Raw genomic sequence first — 23,062 nt, 5'->3', positions numbered from 1 at the left:
ATGTAATAAAATTTGGACCATACAAGATGGCACTTGCTGGGGTAGACAAAGAGAGAAATCCAAAATTACAAGTGTTAGAACTTTAAAGAGATTTCACAAATGCCCTGTACTATTTGTCTGCATGTAAGTCAACAAAGATGACCTATACATCTTCTAAAATTAGTAATAAAAACAACGCCTAAAATTTCCTGAGTACCTGTTTAAGAGCTTTATGTACACATTATCCCATTTAAGACTTGGAACAGTTCTGTCAGAGCAGGTACTATTGTTGACCTCATACACATGAGGAAACAGGTTTGCAGAGATTCAGTAAATTGCTTGCTGTGTTAAATGGTAAAGCTGAGATTGGAACCAAATATTTGGACTCCAAAATGCTTTTAACTACTCTACCATTCTCTCACAGCTGTCTGTCAGTTTAAGAGTCCTAAAGAGGAAACTGAGGCCACTTCTGGGGACACTTGGGCGCAGAGGCAGTGGTAACGCCAGTTGCAAACCCTCTAGGTAGCAGGCCAATCACAATTCAACTAACTGCAGAAAACATCACCAACAGGGTGGGGGCGGGGTGGAGGTTCCAGGTGAGAGTACCAGGAGTCTCACCAGGGGGGGCGAGACTGCAAGTAGAGGCTCCCTGTTTGTAGTTGAGCTAAGATGGGACATCAGAAGTTGACAGTTCTTTAGCTTTAATACAGTCGTGGAAGCTGTTGCTATCAGGTAGCAGTAATAGTTCAGCATTCGTCCCCAACAGGTTGTGACCGCACAATACTATGTGGCTCACCTACCAGATACCTGCTCCATGCCCAGCACTGTTCCAGGCATTGCAGTGTCTGCCTGTATCACCCCTACAACAGGAGCACTGTGAATGCAGGCGTCTTACTCTTTAGCTCACTCTTAGAGGCCCCAAACCTGACACACTGCCTGGCATTATAAATTCTCAAAATATTAGCTTTTTGACAGTGAATTCTCATACCAACCTGCAAGGTCGATATTGTTATCCCCACCTTATAGATAAAGATCCCTGGGCTTAGGGTAAGTAATTTGCTCAAAGTCATCAAGCTGTCTATGCTTGTGTCTCCATGCCACATTGCCTCAGATCACCATTTAAATGGAGAATTAACCAAGAATTCAGATTTTATAAATCGATTTGGGTGCTCAATGCTTTTTCTGGTTGGCTTTTAAAATTAATCAGGCTAGTCTTCAAATTGAAGATTTTTCATTTCCCTTTGTGCTCTACAAACATTCATCAGCAATTATGGAAAATGCTCAGTCTAATGGCTTCTTTGTCTTTCCAAAGGGATGCAATAAGTAGCATTTCTCAAAAGCATCTCATGATGACAGCAAAATGTACTAAATTATCCTAGATTGGTGGGAGTTATAGTTTGACCATCCTTTTAAAATTAGACTAATACCTAGAACAATTTACGTTATAAAATACAATAGGACCTCAAAAAATGTTTCTACTGCTATGCAGACAGGAATATTCATTCATTCATCATTTAACAATGTTTATTGACCCCTCTATGTTCAGTGTTTCCAGCCTCCACAGTAGCCTGCACCCAACTAGCCCCATATTGGAAAGGAAGAGGATAAATTAATGCATAGTAAGATGTAATGACTTACAAGGATTAACCCATTGTTTTTTTCCAGACATTCTTGTATTTTAACAGAGCTGATGAATTAACCCATGGAAATTACTCTAATATTAAAACAACAAACACTGTGGCAGGTTAATAGAAGAAGTAGTTTGGTACTTTTTGATGCATATCAAGGCATTTTACATACCCTGTCCACACGATACTACAGCTGAATAAAGCATGAGACATTCAAACACTAACACTTATTGATGCCTTCTTTATGCCAGGCACTGTGCTCGCACTGGGGATGCGCAGGCAGATAAGGCATAATTCTTATCTTCAGGGACTCGGAGCCCAGTGGAAAAGTGAAAAAAGAGTCATACCACTGCGGGAGGAGTGCCACGGGCCAAGTAAACGCAGGGGCAACTGGGGCACATGCCATCTAGCAATGCCTTGAACCACTGCTTGGTCTGGAAGTTATGGATCAACTGAACAAATGGTTAGGGCCCTGTATGGTCTAATTTTCTGCCATTTTCAGTATTGAGAGTCATTCTAGTCTTTTCATTTCCTGCATTTGCCAATTTTATTTATGCTGTCAGTAACAGCATAGCATCTAACAGGTAATTTCAGTCAGGTTCTTAGCTGGCCCTTGTGTTATCACTGTTAGTCTAACACAGGGAGACAGTTCACTTTCAAAGTTAAATATAAGACTTTTTTTCCTTTAGTCATAATTACGGGAATTAACATCTGCCTACTAACGTATTATTCCTCTCTGGTGCTTTTACGCCTGAAGTCCAGAAGTCTCTCCAGAATCTGCATTTAGCAATCAATGGCAGATACGTGGTTTGCCTATTGAATGAGCTGTAAGAATCCTGAAAGGACAAAATTCTCCTCCCCTGTCCCCATTCCACCCCATCCACCACACACTCCTGCCACCCTGTCTGATAATTCTGGAGTTGAAATTGCAGGAGAGTCACAGTGATGATTTGCCACCCTGGCAGTAAAGCCTTCCTAACCTCCCTAGACTTCTAGGAGATTCAGGACAGCTCGGTAAATAGACAGATAAAGAATATGTGTACATATATACATGCAGAGTTACATAAATTTACCAAAATATTCCTGATTAAAATATACACAGGACTGGTGATTTCTCACTTTACAAATAAAAGGTGCCTTACAGATAATTTACAAGCCAGACAGATTTTCAGTGTGGTGATGGGTGACTGGTAACCGATCTTTAGAATTATTTTTGAGGGTAATTTTAGCTGTTCTGTTCAAATGATGCTTTTTTAAAGACTGCTATTTTTCTGAGTGGAACATATGTCAGGAGAGCAGGATAAAAGCCTAATAAAAACATATCTGATTATAAATGAGATTTTCCAGTAAGTTGCTTTTCACTAGCTGAGGTATTTGCCATTGTCCTTGAAAACCAAGGTTCCCAGTGATCTGCTTGAAAAGTTAATGATACGGTTCTTCATGACAGAGGAGTCTGGATCCGGGGAGTATTATACAATTTTGTGGATTTTTCAAGTATTCGTTTTATCAGTTCCATGTTTTTAAAAGTACTCCTATTTCCAATAGTTTCATGTATGCTGATTTTGACTCCGTATAATCTGTATACACATACACATACAGATGCTAGAAGGAGCAGCCTTATGGGCCAATTCGTTTCTTAAAAGCACAGTGGATTTCACATTATTGCTGTGTAATGATTATCGCTAAGGGGGAAGTAAGAAATATACCGCTTAGAGTGGCAGACCACCAGCCTGGTCTGGGCCATCCGCAGCTCTTTGAAGCACCCCTTTGTTGCTGATGGAAAGACATCTTCTGGTACCTGCCATGGTACTCGGTCCTGGGTACTTCCTTAGTACAGCAGCCTGCAATGCTGTTACATCTCACAAGGAGGGTCTGCCCCTGTCTCCATATTCTCACAGCATGCAAGGCTATTTGGCCCCCAAGGTTCATGCTACACACAGTTAAAGAAGGTTATCTCAGAGGCCAGAACTGGGAGGCTAGGGACCTGGAATCTCCAGTCTACCTAGATCTGCCCACAACTGCCCTGGGACCCTGGGCAAATCACTTCATCTTGAGTTTCTTCATCCATCAATGAGAGAATTACAGCAGACTCTATTTCAAAGTTTCCATATACCTCTAATAGTCTATATTTATAATGAATATTCAAATTAAACATAGAAATCATTCTATGACTCAGCAATTTTACATAGCTATATGTAAGTATATATCGATATATACATGTATATATATATAGAGAGAGAGAGTCAAACTTTGGGATGCCAGAGTAAATAGAACCTATCAAGAAATAGCTACACTTTGGTCAGTGGAGAAAAAATAAAATTAGCATGCCACATTTTCCTGAGCTGTATGGAAATATTCCTCCTGTCCCTCCTCGATCTACCGTACTCTAGGGGTAATGGATATTCCTTTTTGTCCTGCTTCAGTGGAACCTAGTTTTCTTATAATATGATGTGAAGCCTATGACTGATTCTGGATTCAGGTGATTTAAAGACATTTACACCAGCTACTTTAGGTATTGAAATTTTCATCATTGGGGAGTTTATTCTTCTGCTGCTGTTCGGTTGGCATATCATAGATTTGCAATTAAAAAAAAAAAACTTCTTTCCTATATTGAGTTAGCTGCTTAGGTAATATGCCTCCACTTGACATCAAAAATATTGTCTCATCTGTGGAATATCCTCTCAGCAGATGTTCCCGTAGTTATGCAGGAAGAGTCAGACATTGGTTGGGAATGGTATTCCTACATTTCCCACCATTTGCTATGTTGTCCACTTGGTTCAAGTTAGAATCTAGTCTTCAAGAATCTGACAGGGCTTTTCTTCAACAGGTTTTAGGTTTATTTTTTGTTTCTTGGTTTTTTTAATTTTAAGCTCCTCAGCTGGCCACTGTGAAGACCATAGAATAATTAGAATCTAGGTGAAACCAGTGGCTGAAGAGATATTTTTTTAAATGAATAGTTTTCTGAAATCATCCTTTTCATTCATTTATCAAGTCAACAGATATTTATCGACCTTCTCGTACATGTCAGGCACTGTTGGAGTCACTGGGGATTCAGGAGTGAACAAAAATGAGCCAGGCCATTGTCCTCATGGAAATTGCATTCTAGTGATTTCTTAGAATAACTTATAGGATTGAAAAGACACCCAGGTGCCTATGGTGACAGGGATGATGACTGACAAGCTCTTTCAGAAAGCCTTCTATGATCTTCCATGACTCTCCAGGCTAAGCCAAGTGCCTTCTTCTGTGCTCCCAGGATACCCTAGGCATGTCTTGGCTGCCTGAGGCAGCCATTATCCCAACAGCTTGGGTTTGTATCCCAGCTCTGCCACTCACCAGCTGTGGGCAGTGAACTCAACCCTTCCGAGCTTATTACCTAACAGTAGCTAATCCTTACTGAGCCTCTACTGTGTGCCAGACACTCCACTAAGTGTTTTACATAAATTCTCTCATTGAATCCTCCCACCAACCCCAACAAGATAGATCCTCTTACTATTACTCTTTACTGATAAGAAAACTGAAGCCCAGCAAGGTTAAATAAAAATAACCTACCCAAGATGAGTCCTGTGGTTAGTAAGTAACAGAACCCAGGAAGTCTACCTGGAACATAGTAAGGGCCCAATAACTATTAGCTTCCTCAGGGTGAGGACTAGGGGGAAGCAAGTGAGGTGAGTTATACAAGTGCGGTGTCAGATCCTGTCTGTATTTAAATTTTTGATATTTTATTCATCATGGACTTTCTTGTATTTATGTTGATTTTTAAAGACATTGCATTAAAATATTATTTGTCTTGATTATTGAGTTTGGGTTAATTAAATTTTGTGCCCAAAGTGTCTCCCTATCTCTAGTGTCCCCTCACTCTAGTCCCAGTGTCATTAGTACTGTTGTTAGTATCACATTTGAAGGGGGATTACCAATTTATTTGTTGATTGCCTCTGCTAAACTCAGAGATATTTACAAATTGCATCCATGTCTTGTGTCCATAAAGCCTAGTAAAGAATTGGCACAGAGTAGGTGTTCAATAAACATTTTTTGAACCAAACTTTCTGCTCCACAATTATTCAAAAGAAGACTAATTTCCATTCAGGGAGAAGAAAGAAGTAGATGACCTCTTCAATCTCCATGTAATCCTGTTAGTCTCCTGTGCATCACTGTTGGAAGTAATACTATCAGTGTTATTTACATATCAACCGTGGCTATCAGGGATTGAGTAGTTACTAGTACCAAACACCGGACACACCTCGGAAATTCTCACCCCAAAGCTGGAAACTGAGGCTCAGCAATGTGGAACCACATGGCCAGGACAGTACAGCTAGTGAGTGACAGCGATGGTAATGTGAGAAAAGCATGACTATGGTCAAAAGAAGGGAGTGGGCAAGTGAAAAAGATAGTCAAGTTATACAAAGAAAAGGTGTGCATATACCTGCACACCCGAAGCGGGGGGAGCTGGGACTGTGCAGGGCCAGCTCTGCTGAGTGCTATGAGGTTTTGGGGGGAGATTATCCCACTGTGGTATGGCCTTGACCTGTACGCACTTGAAGGGGCAGATCCAGGACCTGTCTTTGTGTCTCAAATAAGGAAGTCAGTTACCTGTCTTCCTGATCAGCCTTCTTTCAGGTAAATGGAGTAGTCCATCTGACCAGATGACAAGAAGTGCATACCACTGGTCAGCTGGCAATGGGAACTTCAGACCAGAAACAGTAGAGCCGGTAGCCCTAAGCAGCTCATCCCTTGTCCCCCGAATTACAATGGGTCAGCACTAAGTGTCTAGGATCCTACTCTCATTTCCACTATAAATGACCTGGTGGTATTTTCCGAAGTGTATTCCTTAAAACATCAGTGCTATGGAATTCTGTGCTTAAGTAAGGGTAGCTAGGCTTCTTTATCTCAGTATTTCTCCGAGCATTCAAAAGACTAGTGTGGGTGGTGAATCTCTAAGAAATGTATACACAGGCAGTATTTCTCAGATCCACTTGGCCAGTGGGATCACAGCACCTCCTAAGATTAGCATTTTATAGGATGCACTTGGGGAAAGGTACTTCAGGATCCTTTAGACAGACTCTTGTTAGGAAGTGCCAAGAAGTTGAAATGAAACCTTGGGAAATGATTCTTAAACAACAAAATGGTGATTTTTTTTTTCTTTTCTCACTATAAAAATGAAAAGTCATATAACTAGGTTAAAGGAAAGTTTGGAAAATAGGAATAAATCACCCTATTTTCACAACTTGAGAAGATTCCCTTCCTGTTTTTTCCATATCTATACGTCTGCAAGTGTGTTTCCACACACGTGTATCCAGCACTTAAAATGTGCAGACACTCTGCTAAATACTTTATATGTATCATCTTGTTTAGTCCTCACAGTAACATGAGTCAGCAAATATAGTCCCCAAGTTAGAGATGAGGAAATTGAAGCTCAGAGAGGTTAAGTGGCTTTCCAAAGTTGCACAGCAAGGAGGTGACTGAGCCATTGTTCAAACAGTTATTTCTGAGTCCGCAGCCTATGTGCTTAAGCACTGAAATGGTGAAATAGTTACTTTCTAACCTCGATAAAAGTGTCCTGAATTTACTACCAGGGAGTTTACCTTATCTTGGATCATCATACAGCTCAGTTCTATGCTGAAAGATAAAAGAACATTCTGGAACTATTCCTGCTTTGTATGTGTCCTTGCCTCCCTTCTCTGACTTTCAGGAAGTGTCACAGGGCTTCACAGCAAGTAATCCCAAATGCAGGGCCGCACTGTTTTCTGTTTTATGGCTTGATAATCTCCTCTGTTGTAAATACATTCAGAAACGATTGTGACTTTTCCTTGAAGCCTCAACATTTTTAAAATAGTGATTTATTTTAATAGCACTTTAGCCTCATGATTTCAAATATTAAGTTACTTGGTTGAGGTGGTCTTACATTTTTCCATAAATGTGTTTATGTTACTCCAAAGACTGAGAAATTTCATTCCAGGTGGTTTTTTTATTTTCTTTCCTTTTTTCATTTGATTTCGTGCAGGAGGAGAACTGAATTCTTCGAACTTGTCAGTAAAGGAGAATATGATTGGAACATCAAAAACCATCGTGATATATTTCGGTAAGAAAAAGCTCTCATGTATGTGTTTCTTCATTATTCGAAGATTTAGCCGCGCTCTTCTGACAGCTCTAAGAGCACGCAAGTGATTTTTAAAGTAACAAATCTTAATTTACATTCAAAACGTTCAGAGATTAGTTAAGTAGCTAGAGAAAAGATACAGAATGCGTCTTTTCATCTTCTTTTATTTTTGCCTCCTCTCCATAAATTTGCCTCCACATTTAGAAAATTGTGTTTGAATTGGTCCCTTTCAGCAAGCCACGGCTTCTTTTTCTAGGGGAGGTGGGCGTCTAAAGTTGGTGGGGAAGAGGGATTTTTGAACCTCTGGAAACAGTTACATAGGACAAACAAAGGAAAGTGGAGAGAGAGTTAAGTTTTGTTTTTCCTTAGAGACCATAGACATTGTAGATAGAAAGATCTGGGTGGTGGAAATGAGTCAGTTCTAGACTTTCACAGGACTGCTTCCCAGTTGTTTAGAAAAGACAGCAGCAAACCATCGGCTTTACGTGGCACGGTTTAGCCACCCGCAGCCCGTCCAGCTGGTGAGGCGCTGTTCCTCTTTCTCTCATACCCTGTCCTACCGTGGTCCCCGCCTCACCCATCCCCAGACTTTCTGGTGTCTTAGTCCTGTTCCAAAGCTGTTAGTATTTCTGGGAAAGGTTGTGAGGCCAGGATTATGGGCTCAGTGTGTCTGCTCCACAGCCAGGCAGCCCTGGAATCGCCCCCTGCGGGATCCCTGGCCCGCCCTGCCCCCGCTGCGGGGACCCCGCCTCCAGCCGCAGAACGCGGAGCCCGCCTGCCCCGTCTTCCCCTGCAGCTGACCTCTCTTCTCACTCTCTCAGCAGAGGCCCCTCTCCTTCTCCCCTCTCTGCATTAGTATTTCTCTGTGTTATCTTTATAGACCTTTTCTTCAACCTTCCAAGTGAGACGGCGGGGGGCGGGGGGGGGGTGAGTGTGGGAAGGACCCTTTCTCTCTTCAGCACCAGCATCCCAGCCAGCGTCCTATTCCAGTCCCTCTGCCTCCCCTACCCCTCACCCCTAACCTTGCAGTGTCCATGGTACTCTTTTGGCTTTCATTTTCAAAATCGGGTTTTTCCCATCATGAACTTTCTACACCTAAAAAATATGCTTCCATCTCGTCAGCCGAAAAAAAAATCATTCCTAAAATCTGCCTTCTTCCTCAGGACCAATCATAGTTCTCTCCTTCAGTTCCACATTTTGCTCACACTCCTTCTGGCTTTACAAGGCAGCTTCTTTCTTTTCAAATCATTTTTCATTCCACAAGTAATGATAGGAATATGCTTTTCTGTAACAAATTAAAACATCACTGATAAACCCCCAGTTCTGTGAGCATCACTCCCCAGTCCCATGCTCTACACAGCTATGCTTGGTTATCAGTTCCTTGCCTCTTTCCAGACCATTGCTGCAGCATGTACGTACGTGTGTACCTGTGGGAAGCATACAATTAGTGTAGATTTGTTTGCTTGTTTGTTTTAACATGGATTACATATTTACATAGCAGTCTGAACTTGCTTGTTTATGTAACTGTATCTCTTGGAATTCTTTCCACGTCCATATGCATATCTTCTTTTAATGTTGCATAGTATTCCAAAGTAAGAGTTTACCACACAGTATTCAGCCATTCCTCTACTGAGGACTTGTCCTTGGGAGGGAATGAATGACTTTCAAAAGGAGCAGAAGTCACATTTCAGCGAGTCCTTTGTCCTCTTCAGCTCCCTTGTTCTCTTCACAGCCCTAATGGCGCTGGCCTTCCCTTTCTTAAAAGCCTCTCGTGCCTTGGCTTCTGACCAGCCATGCTCTTCTGGGTTTCCTACTTTCTTCTGAGCCTTCCTGTTTGTCCTTCTCCAGCCTTTCCTCCTCCCCACAGCCCCCTAAATGTAACTGTCCCCCATGGACCCATTTTTGGATTTCTTCTCTTGTTCCTCAGTGTGTCCACAGACGATCCCACAGGGTTTCTGGGGTCTGGCCTCTCTCCTGAGGGCAACTCCTAAAATGCCAGTGTTCGTTCTGCATCTCTACCTGGATGTTTTCCTGCAGAGGTTTTCAAACTTTTTTTTGCAGGGAACCCCATCGGTAAGAAAAATCTAATTTGGAAGCACAGTGTGTAAAACAGAGGTGAGGGTCTCCAGGATCTCTCTCTCCCCCAGGCTCTGCCCTCCCCGCCACTCCACTGCTAGACTCTGACCATATGCAAGGGAGGTGGGGGCTCTGGAGGAGCACTGTCTTAGAGGATTTTAAAATAGTAATAAAACCAACTAAAAGTCGGTCTGCTTTTTGTCACCACCATGTGCCTGCAATCTAAACAACGTCAGTGACGAGACACTCTTCCCCGAGGAAAGTCTTTTGTTGGTATAAATTCTAAACAATCACTGAGAGTGCTGTGGAGCATCAAGATAATTGATGTGAAAGCTTCACATTAGCACATTACTACTTATCCTTCCATCGTGCATGTACAGTCTGTGTAGGTGAACTCCAAGAGCGTCCAGTTACTCCGTCGGCCCCTGGCATGGGTGGGCTGGGGACACACTTTCAAGAGTAAGTTCTTAATGGTTTGGACCTTTTGCACTCGACTGGGATGCAGTTTGTGTCTCCAGCTTCTGGGAAGCCACCTTTCAGCTTTTACACAGTCTGCTCAGAATAAACAACGATAGCATGGTGATGGTAAAGACGAAGAGACAGAAGTTGAGTTACTTCAGTTCTGTCCTTCTATATTGACCATTTGGGGTCTGTATTTGTGTTTAAAATTGAAAACAGTGAAACAGAGTGCAGTTTGTTAAGCACAAAATTTAGTTCGTACCTGTGCTCTTCTACAGAATTTGAATATATTGTTTAAATTAAGATTTATTTCTTTTGAGTTGCAAGAGGTTTTAAAACTAGAGAAAAAATCAAGAAAATATCGAGAGAGAATGATTGAAATAGCGTTGGCATGTGACGGAGGAAGGCACGGTGACAGTGATCTGTGCGAGTCTCGGTCGCTCCAGGTACCCACTGTTCTCTCCCCGCCCCACGGAGGACAGAAAGAGTCGAGCCCTCCTCATTCCAGACCATTCATTCCTTCAGTTGCACTGAGCAGAGTGCAGCACCTAACTGTAAATTGGACTGGAGTTATGCGGACCTCAAGACTCAACCAGTTGCTATAAACTAACCCCCTCCTCTCTTACTCTAGAGAAGGCCTTTCCAGTACAGAGGCTTGATCTAAAAGCTAAGGTCAAACTGCTCATTCACCTCCTTCTGTCCTTTCTTTGTAAGCTCCCACCCTTATCCTTGTCTTTCCATCCCCTGCCCTTTTTTATTTTAGGCCCTTATCAATTTATGCTCTCCTACTGGTCTCTAGGCTTCCATTCTCTCTTCCTTCAAACTCTTTCCACCTCTACCACCTAAAGTTCTCTCCTTGAAGCTCTGGCCAAGTCCCTCCTGAGCCCTTAATGGACTCCCCAACGCCAGTGGATAAAGGTTTCAGACAGTCCACTGTCCTCCCTCCCGGCCTTTCTCTCTCTTCCTTCTCTGTGTGGACTTTCTGCTCCACTGTAGAGTATTTATTGACAGTAGAGACATTTCTGTCAGACTGTATGCATCCCAGTCTAACTTTGATACCTCCTTGCTGTGTAACCTTGGGCAAGCTACCTGACCTCTCTGATCCGGGAATGCAAAACACTATCTGCTTTGTAAAGTGGAGGTAATAATAGTATCCCTACTTCATATAGAGGTATCACCCACCCAGTAACGCCTGTTCAATAAATGGTAACTCTTAGAATCCTCGTCATCTGATCATGTAGCACATACTCAAAAAACTTGTTAATTGACTGGTTAATGTTGATATGAATTTGAAAAATAAGCTTCAAATTATCAAGCGGATGGAACTTAAGTAATTATCCAAGTTATGGTACAAATAGGCAACCTCACAGAGACTATTTCCCGTCCCGGAGAAAGACTAGAAAGTCCAATGCATCATCTACAGTCTTGTTGCCCTCAGGTATCAGCAGAACCTAAAATGAATAGCACTGGGAGTGTAGCAAGAGGAGCTGTGGTAGCTTTGTGATGGGCACAGAATCCTGAGTCCTTTCCCCGCTTTGGGCGCATTCCTTAATCACTCCCTGCTTCCATCAGCCTCTCTGTAAAATAGGAGTAACAGCACCTTGTGGTGAGAAGTCATCTGGTTAGTAGTTAGTGAGCAGGTAGCCGGTACAGCACTTAGTGCAGAGGTAGGCACGCGTGAGCGCTGTCGAAGGGCTTCTCACAGAAGATCAAATGTGAAGAACAGACTGACACGTCTCTGCATCGTGCTTAGCACCCGGCATCTGGAGTTAGGTGCTGCCTGCCTCCAAGAGGGCTGCTGACGCTGGCGCTGCCTGGTTGTGCTTTCAATGACCTATTGTTATCTGCTGGTCTGCCTTGTTCCCTGGAGGGATTTCCTGGGGAAGTTACACAAACCCCACTACCAGCTAGGCCTGCTCTGCCATCTGGGAAGCAGACACGTTTCCAGGGCATTTGAATCCAGCAGGGTATGAAACGTTAACACCTGACATTAGGACGGCCCTCTGACCTTTAGCAACACACCCCTTTCTTCCAAAGGCGGTTAGACAAGATGTGGTTTCCCAGCTCAGATCCTTCATTTCTTTTCATCACATGCTGCTGGTTTTAGTACAAAGAAAGCAGATTTTGGACAAAGAGTATTGCCTGATTTTTCCCCTTCCCATCACATCCAATTAGAAGCATCAGAGCTGTCTATGATTCGAATTTGCTTTTTATATCCATGATTCAGTGTGGATTCTAGGCAAGCCAAGAGAAATCTGCCTCTCAAAAATCTGATTCAGATCTTTCCTGTGCTATTTGCTGTGCCAGAATTAATGAAAGCTGTAGCTGAATATGTTTCTTCTTCATAATACATATAAAACATGGTTGCAGCCAGGTAGTAAACTGGAGTGAAACCGTGTGGCTCTCCTGCGTAAATCTTAGCTCCAATGAAATTGCAGGAGCCCCTAACGGGACATGCAGCTCGCCTCTTTGGTGTGGGTTTTACTCCATCCCCATCAGTCAGTGATACATTGGTAAATAGGTTCATCAGCTATGTATGTAGTATTATATACGGATTCCCTTGCTGAGAGCTAAAAATAAAAAGCCCTGTCCATTACACACTATTTTCAGCAGAGCTTGCTTGGTTCAGGTATAGAGAAAGCAGCGCTTTACTTTCCTTGATCTGCCGCAGACAAAACAAAAGGGCCACCGAGAGTGTGAGCTTTGTCTTCCTAAGCCGTGTGGCCGCATGAAGGAGACGCTGAACATGGGACTACAAACAGTGCTTCCCTTGTTGAAAAGATGTGAGCTGGCCTCAGTCCCGTTTTATTTATTTATGTAGCTAGGACGGGTTTGTTTAGGAATGCAACAAAAGATTATTCAGGCTGTTTTGTTTGGTTCTGTTTTTCAGATCAATGTTAATGACAGCCTGTGACCTTGGAGCCGTGACCAAACCGTGGGAGATCTCGAGACAGGCGAGTGGTGATTAATGGCAGGGCTCAGCAGAGGAGGGACTCGGGGGAGGGGGGGCAGTATTCCCAGAGCCCTGTAGACCAGGCACTGAAACCCCAGTCGATTTGCATCAGTATTAACGTGGTGTAAAAAATAGCGGGAGGCTTAGGCAAGACGTAGTTTATTGCCTGGCATTTCTTTATCTTGCTTCCACTGAGAAATAATATTCCTGTCTCTGTAAGGGTTTTTTTTTTTTTAACGCACTAAATTCAAATAACACTTTGACCATTTCTTAGGGCAGGAGTTTCAAACAGTGTTTTTGAATAGGTAGCCATGTTTTAGCACAGGTCGTTTTTCACATCAGAGGGGAAAAAAAAAGAAGTACAAAGGAAATTCTATTTTTCTTTAAAGTCTATTTAGAGATCTAAGGGCTCTTTGGCCAAAATGTGCAATATCTAATTAAATTTGTACCAAAAATTTAATGTCTTTACCACCCGTATGATTTCACTGCCCAAAAGTGTTAGTTCTAGAGCAGGAATAGTCTTTAATCCTTAACTACCCGAGTCAAGATCCTTGATTACTTCGTTTGATAGTATTTGGTTAATAGCTCTTTAAGTCTCACGAGGCACCTAGTGGGTGGGCTGTGGGGGCTAAAGTGGTAACTTGCTATCTTAAGACAACATTTTAGGGAAAATCAGATACTCTTATATGGCAATAAGAAACTAATATTTATTAACTAAGTAACTAATGTTAAATGACCACTTTGTAAGTATTATATCATTTAATCTTCAAAATCCCCCTCCCCCCTCCACTGAGCAGGTAGTTACTGTAGTGGGCTGAATGATGCCCACCCAAAGACATCAGGTCCTAATCCCTGGAGCTTGTAAATGTCACCTTAGAAGGAAAAGGGGTCTTTGCAGATGTGATTAAGTTAAGGACCACCATTGTCATCATCATAATTATCCTGGATTGTCCAGGTAGGCCCTAAATTTAATCACGAGTTTCCTTATGAGAGAGAGGCACAGGGAGATCGCATATTCAGGAGAGGAGGAGGCGATGTAAAGACAAGGCAGAGACTGAAGTGAGGTGGCCACAGACAAAGGGATGCTGGCAGCCACCGGAAACTGGAAGAGGCAAACTACAGATTGTCCCCCTGGGTCCTCCAGAGGGAACAGGACCCAGCCAATGACAGTAATTTCTGTTCAGTTAACTGATGGTGAACTCCTGGCCTCCAGAACTATAAGAAAATACATTTCTGTTGTTTGCAGCCACCAGTTTATAGTAACTTACAGCAGCCCTAGGAAACTGATGCAGTGATTACTCCTATTTTACAAAATGGGAAAATTGAGACTTAGGAAGGATAAGTAGCCGGAGGTCATACAGCTAGGAAGTAGTGGAGCTGGGGGTGCAAATCCTAGCAGATTAGGCTTCAAAGCCTTTACTCTTAACCGTGTTTTATGCTTTCTTACACAAGAGGCACCAACTAGCATTTTTAAATAATACAAGTGTGTTGGCAGAATGGGCTATGTTATCACTAAGCTCAAAATCTCAGTGGCTTAAACCAGCTTGTCACTCAAGGGTTGGCTGGTTCCCCTTTGTCCTAGTGCTGGGCTTTGGCTGAAGGAGCAGCCACTACCTGGACCATTCAAGCTAGACCCGGGTGCGTCTTGCACTGGCAGTTAAATGCCACCCCCCACCCCAGCAATTGTCACCAGACCCCACCCAACCAGGAAGTGCCATCCTCCCATGTGCCCAGAAAATAGAAAGCCAAAATGCGATTCATTCTCCTTCCTGCAGGCAAAATATGCTCATCCTCTCCCCAAGGGAGACGACCCAAATATCCCATCAGTCGTGGTATCAAGCTCCAAGTCCAGGATCTCTAGGCAACATGTGCTAGTCCCTACATCAGGTCTGGATGCGAATTAAAAACCTACACACATTCAAAATGCAGCCTGTAACACACACCCACACCACAAAATACTCATTAGGACACTTCCTTTCAGAAAGGGAAGAGATGGCAACACTTGGTGGTTTTTTTCCTTCCTTATATTCCTTATCAGAAACAAAGAACTATAGCATCCATCCATCTTCCTCTCTCATGAGTTAGTTCCCAGTACTTTGGGCCTAACAGGTGCCCGTGAGAGAATCACGTTAGTTAAATTATTTCTCTGGACCATTTTGTCTAACTGAGAGGATGTCATGTGTGCCAGCTAATTCATTCAGAGCTTTTAACTGCGTGTGTACTGGGCACATCTTCGATTTGATTCTTGCTGCCAAACTGAGTCTTGATGGGCCTCTGTCATTCAAAACATATCTCGGTTTTTATTCTCACAGTTTGGGGTTAAGTAGCAGCTTCATGTTCTGTCCCTACAAGACCCTGAATTTGTGACTTTCTCTCTTCCTTTTCATTCCTGGTTGTATACCGGCTGACCCTTTTCTGAGCTCACTTCTTATAATACCTAGCAAAACAGTCATTAGCAACCATCACATGCTATTAACTGTTTTCCAGTCTTCTTCCCCTAAGGCTATGCATTCATTAGATACATTATTTGCTGTATTTCCATTTGAAGTAGACAAAATATTTTGCCACTTGTAACACGGTCATCATCCTCATAGCTTCTAACAAATGTTCCCTCTCTATTTTACACCTCGCCCCCAAGCCAATGCCACATATATTTAGGGTTTTTTCCTTTTTCTTTCCTTCCTTTCCTTTTTCCTTCCTTCCTTCCTCCCCTCCTTCCTTCCTTTCTGTAACAGCAGCACCTTACTTTCATACCAATTTTTGTGTTAGTCGAGGACAAGCTAGGCTTTGCTGCAGTAACAAATACATTCTCAGATTTGAGTTGCTTAACACAAATAAAAGTTGATGTCTTGCTCATATCACAGTTCAGTGCAGATGGTGCAGTTTTCCTGTAGATTCTTGGCCAATAAATAGCTCTCTTGCAGTGGAGCCTTGGTTTTCCTTTTAGTGTGACGTACTTGAAGTTGCATGAACCAGGTGACAGTGAAGGATTTGTGGGGTTGTGTAGCTTATTTCTACGTCTCTGCTTACCCCTCCTTTCCCCAGTGTGAGGAGGCCTCCCTCACAGTAAAGTGTGGGAATACACTGTGCAGAAGATGTAGGTGGCTCTTTTAGGTAAGGTGTAGTCCTGGGAGCGGTCCCTATGATAGGGCTGGGAGGGGTGGACGAGTGGAAAGTAGGAGGACTGGGGGGAAAGCAGAAGACTAGAAAGGGAGTGTGTGAGGGATGATGTGCCAGGGCCTTCAGAAGCCCCAGTGAAATGCACGTCACGACTGAAGGAGCAGCAGCCCACGTGGGAACCTGGAAGTGACAGGACAAAGTACTTGAAAGGAAAAAAGTTTCTGCATTGAGATAATAGACCAAAGAGGCCCAACAGCCACGTGTACATGATATGAATATTGTTTCACATATATATGTAATATAACATAAATATATTATATCACTGACATAAATGTTTTATTTTTAGGATTTGAAACTTCTGCTGATCAGTGCAGAAACTCATGAGGTCAGGGAAATAAAATAAATGACTAAAACACAAAACTACATTTTTCCAATTGTTTTCATTGGACATCTTGTCACAGCTCTAAACCGTAGCTCTCATTTGTATTTGTCTCCAGATTAAACAGGTTAGGTATTTTCAAAAACATACTTGTATGATTTTAGGAAACAGTTGGACAAAAACAATAGAAGCTTCTTTTAAATATATGTATTTCCAATTTCCTGGATGTTGGGTTTTTTTTTTTAATTCCTTTTCAAAATGTTTTTTCACTGGTGTCTATTTCACTTTTCCTTCCTCACATGCATGAATCTAAGCATGTGGGTTTCCCCAGTGATCCCCCAAGGTCTGATTAGCATCTCATTTTCCTGCTTTAATAAACAATTCAATCAGGAGCCACTTAATGGTCCTGATTGGGTTTTTAAGTACAAATGAAACACTGGTACCAGTTGAGCTGTGAAAGAAGCACAGGGGAGATACCCTAGACCGCTTTGGAAAGACCAAGGACAGGATTTTGTTTTAATTCGCTTTCCAGGGGCTGCTGACCTCCGCAGGACTCCCACCTTGAGGTGACCTGATGTGCACACGTGCATTCTTTAGCGCTAAAGACCCACCTCAGAGCAGTCTGAGGGAGAGTTCGGGGAACTGAATAATGAGGCCAGGTCCTTAGGGAACCATTTCTTCTTTAAAAGGAAGGCCAGAGACCAAAGAGAGAGGCCTGGAATGCTAACGTAAAAGGCAGTGGCAGAGAGAGAGAAGTGAGTCAGGTCCTAGAAAAATTGAGTTAATTCTGACTAGTTTTATGCTGTTGAATTTTTCAAATGTTTAAAATCTGAACTGACTATTCTATTTCTTAATAAAGGATTGCATATTTGCTACTTTCAGATGTGTGTGTATTTGGTATTGTTTTTAACTTTTATCAATGGTTACGATTTATGCTTGACAAAATCTCTTGAGAGATACTCTTAGGTAAATTATCTTGATTCTCTGCACTTGACCAAAATTAAACGCTCAAGCCTTTGCCAGACCGAAGAACCTCGTCTTTATGAGTCTGGAATAGGGAACAATTAGTCTGGGGATCCAGATCTTCTTGCTATCAAGTAGTCTGGGATTTGTTTTCTGATCTTCCAGTATTTCATAAATCCAGCTAGTTCATCCCAGAGACATCCTAGTTGCACAGCATAATGTTGTGGGAAATACCTGTCCAGCACCTTTCTGTTACACAGTTGGCTTCCCATAAAGCTATGCTTAGAAGCACAGAGCTTGGGAAGAAGAAAAAAAAAACCTCTTTAAGGGGATGGGTATAGCTCAGTGGTAGAGCATGTGCTTAGCATGCATGAAGTCCTGGGTTCAATCCCCGGTACCTCCATTAAAAAAAAAAATCTCTTTAAGCTTGATTGTCATCAGTAGCTTCTGATCATCCACATTGATGGATGAAAACTGGAAAAATATAGATCCTTAAATTGGAAAACTCCTTATGGTGTTGGGTAGAACAGCCATTCCATTCTGGGTATACCAATGAGAACCTCCCATAAATGAACACTCTCAGTGCATCAATTGAAACAGCCTGAAGACCAAATCACAATCTTCAAACTATATCACAGCACACTCTAAAAGTCTGGTATGAACAGTGAATCTAGCATCAGTCCTGCCACTTGACAGATTGCTACAGTAAGAAGCAAAAGAGGTGCCCTGGGGTTGTCCCCTCCATGGTGCACACAAATCTTGGTACCTTGAAGTCGCTAAGGAGTTTATGTGATGGCAAGACGAAACCAAGCTAAAATAAAAGTATGCAACAAATTAAAGAATTTACATAGAAACAACCAAAAGTTGGCTGATTATTATTACAAATATATTATAAAACATCAGTTATTATTAGGTTATTATTTGCTTCGTTTTGCTGCATATGAGTATTTCCTACTTTGAAGGTAGCAGCCCTGTGGCTCATCCAGAATATGGAAGCTATACTGTCAGAGATCATCTATTGCCATGCATCTAACAATACACTGCAACTGTACGCCAACCCTATTTCAATATAAATACATACATACATACATACATACATAAATTGCACAAATTCTTCTGATTAAAAGTAAATTAGTTTCATTGATTAAATCCTGTAATACCCTCAAACACAAAAAGTTAATTACTTCCTCATAAGTTTTTAAATGATTGTCTTGAACATAACTACCATACATGTAAGCCAGAAATAACTTCTGAGTCTCATGATAAATTACACATAACCATAAACTAAAATATTTCTATGTTTCAGGTGGCTGAACTTGTAACCAGTGAGTTCTTTGAACAAGGAGATCGGGAGAGAGCAGAACTCAAACTCACTCCGTCAGTAAGTTCATCCTTTTCTTTTGATGGATTTCCTCTTTTGAAGGACATTTTCAGAAATAATTCCCAACCACACCTTGAAAATGAGAAAGACTGAGAATAGATTTAAGGAAGCACTCCTGAAAGTTTCAAACTTTAATTAAACTTAGATGCTAAACCCTCTTATTCCCAGGTTTCTGACTAAGAGAGCTGATCTACTTAACAAGCATTTGCTGCACTCCCACAGTGGGACAAGTAGGCACAAGGGAGGATTGCAGAGTGGCATTTGAATAACTCAGAACCCTAGGCTGGTGTTTCAGATGTGGTCGATGGCTACTTTGGAACAAAAATACAGAAAAAAATTAAAGTCAAGCTGTCCAGGCTTGAGGAGCTAGAACAGGCAGCCGCAGTAAATAATGGATATTCTGGATTTTACTTTCCAATTTTGGACTTTCCAAAATCCCAAAAGCAAAGCATTTCAAGTCCCTGTTTTCTTTCTTGCAAAATGAAAATTTGCACCTGGGGAACCAGGTGCTGCTGATTGAAATGCTGTTTATGTTGGATTCGTCCCTTCAATTATTATTTGAGATGCTTCCTGTAGGCTAAGGATGATGCTGTTTTTACTTATCAGGAGACAAAGACATAAATGCTTCAATCATCCCCACAAGGGGAAGCGGCCTCTTTATTCTTATGAATGGGTAGCTAGAAACATGTCACCTGGCGACTCTAAGACTGGTGTAGAGTATTTTAAAGCCTGCACAGCACAGGAGATTCAGTGAGGCTCAAGGAAAGTATCAGTTGTCAAGAATGTCTTTTTCTGAGGATTCAAATCAATTCAGTTTGGGACATTTGGAGGTATTTATAAGATCTTCAAGTTCTGAAACACCTTTCTTTGCTGACGTTTAAAAACAAGGGAAAGCAGCAGAACCAGCTCCTCACTTAGGTAGTTTCACCTGCTTGGAGTCAGCACTCATGGCCTTACTAATTTTGACTGTTCTTACTTTGTTGCTTACCCTTGAAAGGTCAGGAGACTACATAGATTAAAAACACCCATCAATTATTATAGTTTCCAAAGCAACATCTACTCATGCTGTTTGCAGAACATCCCTTTGTTCTTTTCTGGTGATGTCACCAAATTTGGTTGTAAAAGTAAGACACTAAATTAGGATACACAGCTAGTGTGTAAAATGTAGCACAGCCCAAATTTCTGTCAGCTATACATATATCTATTTTCAAATGAAAGCTTTTCCCATCTTTAACAAACTGTTTCAGAGGCATCTTCTGTAGGGTTTACAGTGCAGCGATCCCACAGGTCATTTAATTAAAGGAAAAAAATATGAGTCAATTGCCGGCCCCGGCAAGCTGGCACTAAGTGGCATGACACTGGGAACTTCGGAGGCTTAGGTAAGGGGTTTTCTGAAGACATAAATGAAATTAATTTTGTGGTGGAAACATAGCTGTAAGTGCTGCTATCTCCCCTTGAAAGCCCATTAACACGGCTGATGACCATCTCCCGGGAGAGGTCTGGTTGCTGCGGCAGGGTATCCCTCGTGAGTCCTTCTCCAGAGATGCCTGGAAGCACATGCCCCCAGATCTGACACCTGCTTGTGTTCATTATTCCTCAATATTTAGGAATAAAATTGTCCAAGAGCCCTTTCAGGTGTCATAGTCCCAAAGGTCATCAGAGTAGCTTCACGAAGATGAAGGCTAATGTGGACCACAGCCAGATTAATACTGGAAGCAGTGAGTCAGTTAATACAACATGCTCGAACAGTTTCAAGTATCATTATAACGTTAAGTTTTATTAAAGACTGGAGATAAGAATGAGGACCCCCCCAGTCACCTATCCAATGATAGATAAAAATTTAGGAATTTATTAATGACAGAATGTTACTGAAAAACACAGAATTGTCAAACCAACACCCCACCCTGAAAAAATAATATAAATAGTTCTTATTTTAAATGAAATTGCTTTTAAGGATCTTTTCCAAGCTATCCCACCCTATCACTATAAAAATTAAAACCTGCACTATTTTTGTGGCAATAAAATAAAACATTTCCCCTTCCTTTGACTTGCACCCAATTCTGAGTGACCTGATGACTTTAGTGGCAGTTACCTATATCTGAAGACAGATTTTGGCCCAGAGGAGTTGCGTGCTATGAAGTTTAAATAAATTCACTTACAAATCTCATAAAAAGAGGTGAAAATACTTTACTTCTCATCATAGATAAAGGACAAGAAATACATGCAAAGGTTTATGGTGACTTGTGAAGAGTTCTGTTCGTAAAAACCGTATCATTGTGGCAGTGTTTGACAAAGCACTGATAAAAGACTCCAGTGTAATAAAGCAATGTTCTCTTCCCCCATTCTAGGCTATTTTTGATCGGAACCGGAAGGATGAGCTGCCTCGGTTGCAACTGGAGTGGATTGATAGCATCTGCATGCCTCTGTATCAGGTACTCATGGTTTGGAAGGGTCCACGTGTTCTGACCCAGCCAGGAAAGAGGAGCGAATGCACCGCACTTTGAGAAGGATTAGTTTTAGAGCATCCTTCGACGGTGTGTATGTTGCCAAATGCCAGTGGCTGCTTATTTTTTCTCAGATTTCTGATCATCCCCCTGGGAAGTGTTGGTACTAGGAGGCCAGAGACCTGAGTTCTCCTTGTAGGTCATAATCTCCCTGGGCCTCAACTCCCTCCTCTATAAAACAGGGATAATAATATTTTATCTCAGTAGTTCTCAAACTGTGCCCCATGGAATGCAAGTACCCAGCCCTAGCCTAACAAGTATCTTTTCAAAAAGAGCTCTCAGGCCCAACAATTAGGGAACCTCTGTGCACGATAAAATACTGAAGGCTCGGAGAAGCTCTTCAGGAAAGAGGTTGGACCTTGATTAATTCTGAATTTTTCAAACATTAGGCCATGGAAATCTCTTTCAGTTTTTTGGTTTGTCTTTTACTCTTATTGGTATCATTTGAGATACAAGAGTTCCACAAAACATGGTTTTCTGCTCTGACTCCATGGTCTGGGCCATGGGGTTTTGAAAGGTACCTTCCGTCTTAAACCTCTGCCTCTGTCTGAGCCACATGTGACACGTGGCAGACACTGAACACTGAGCAAGACGCACCAACATGTCCTAGCTCTGCTGCGCGTGTTCGGGACCCTGCTCCTGGCAGAGAGACCAGTGTCATCAGCTTTGCATGTTCACACTCCACTTTTTGGGTAGGATTAGGGCTGATACCAGTTAACACTCACAGTTTAGTGTACATTGGCTTTTAATTCTACTTCTAAGCATTTGCTTTCATGTGTAAAACCTGGCGAGTTCTTTACCCCCTACCTACCTCAATCAGACTGAGCTGCTTTTTTAACTTCAAAGTGAGAAACACATGCAGGGAAAGCCAAACGGCTTTATTTCTCACTCTGTGTAACTCCATTAAAAACACAGGATTGTTTTTTAAGGACCTCACAACCATTAAGTTTCAGGCGTATCTACCACTTTGCAGCACTTTTAGGAACTGCTGAGCCCTGTCACATTACTCTAAAAAAAAAATAAAAATAAAAATAAAAAACCTAGAACACTGTCTTGAAGATAGAAATGTAATTTCTTAATGGCTATAAACAACAATAGTAAATTATTTTTTGTTTTATATTATGCATTAAATACATGATAGCATAAAATCAGACAAATAAATCTTTAAAAGAATCTGAAATAGATCCTTTTAGTTCGACATGGGACATAATGCTCTTTTACTTAATAATGAAAGATTGGGTGAAAAATCAAGAATGATGTCTACTTTATTGTAAGAGCACCCTCAATTCTCTTTTCTTCCCATCTGCTTCTCCCATCCTCCCTCCTCTGGTGTCTCTGAATAAGCTGGGTCCCCATGTGGAAGGCTCATTGATGTTGGGTCAGATGTATCTGGCTTTGCTAAATTGACCTTGACTATCTACGTTGGATTATTTTTTAACATTATTCCCTTTCCTGTGCACACTTAGGAAATAAATGAGATGAATTCTTGCAATTAATAAATTCCTTTTACTGTGGGTAAAGCTTAC

At 41.8% G+C, this 23,062-nt stretch overlaps 1 protein-coding gene across 1 annotated transcript in view; it reads left to right on the top strand.

Annotated features, from left to right (window-relative positions):
* Nucleotides 1-23,062, top strand: part of PDE11A (phosphodiesterase 11A) — a 327,689-nt gene that overhangs the window by 281,646 nt on the left and 22,981 nt on the right. Inside the window, exons 16-19 of the mRNA XM_010959959.3 lie at nt 7,606-7,683; nt 13,127-13,190; nt 18,958-19,032; nt 21,381-21,464. Of these exons, the coding sequence (XP_010958261.1) occupies nt 7,606-7,683; nt 13,127-13,190; nt 18,958-19,032; nt 21,381-21,464 (301 nt within the window). The remainder of the gene's footprint in view (nt 1-7,605; nt 7,684-13,126; nt 13,191-18,957; nt 19,033-21,380; nt 21,465-23,062) is intronic.

This window comes from Camelus bactrianus, chromosome 5, assembly GCF_048773025.1.
Source record: "Camelus bactrianus isolate YW-2024 breed Bactrian camel chromosome 5, ASM4877302v1, whole genome shotgun sequence".
Classification (NCBI taxonomy): domain Eukaryota; kingdom Metazoa; phylum Chordata; class Mammalia; order Artiodactyla; family Camelidae; genus Camelus; species Camelus bactrianus.
Note: the sequence above shows the minus strand (reverse complement) of the source record. Positions and strands in the feature narration are given on the sequence as shown.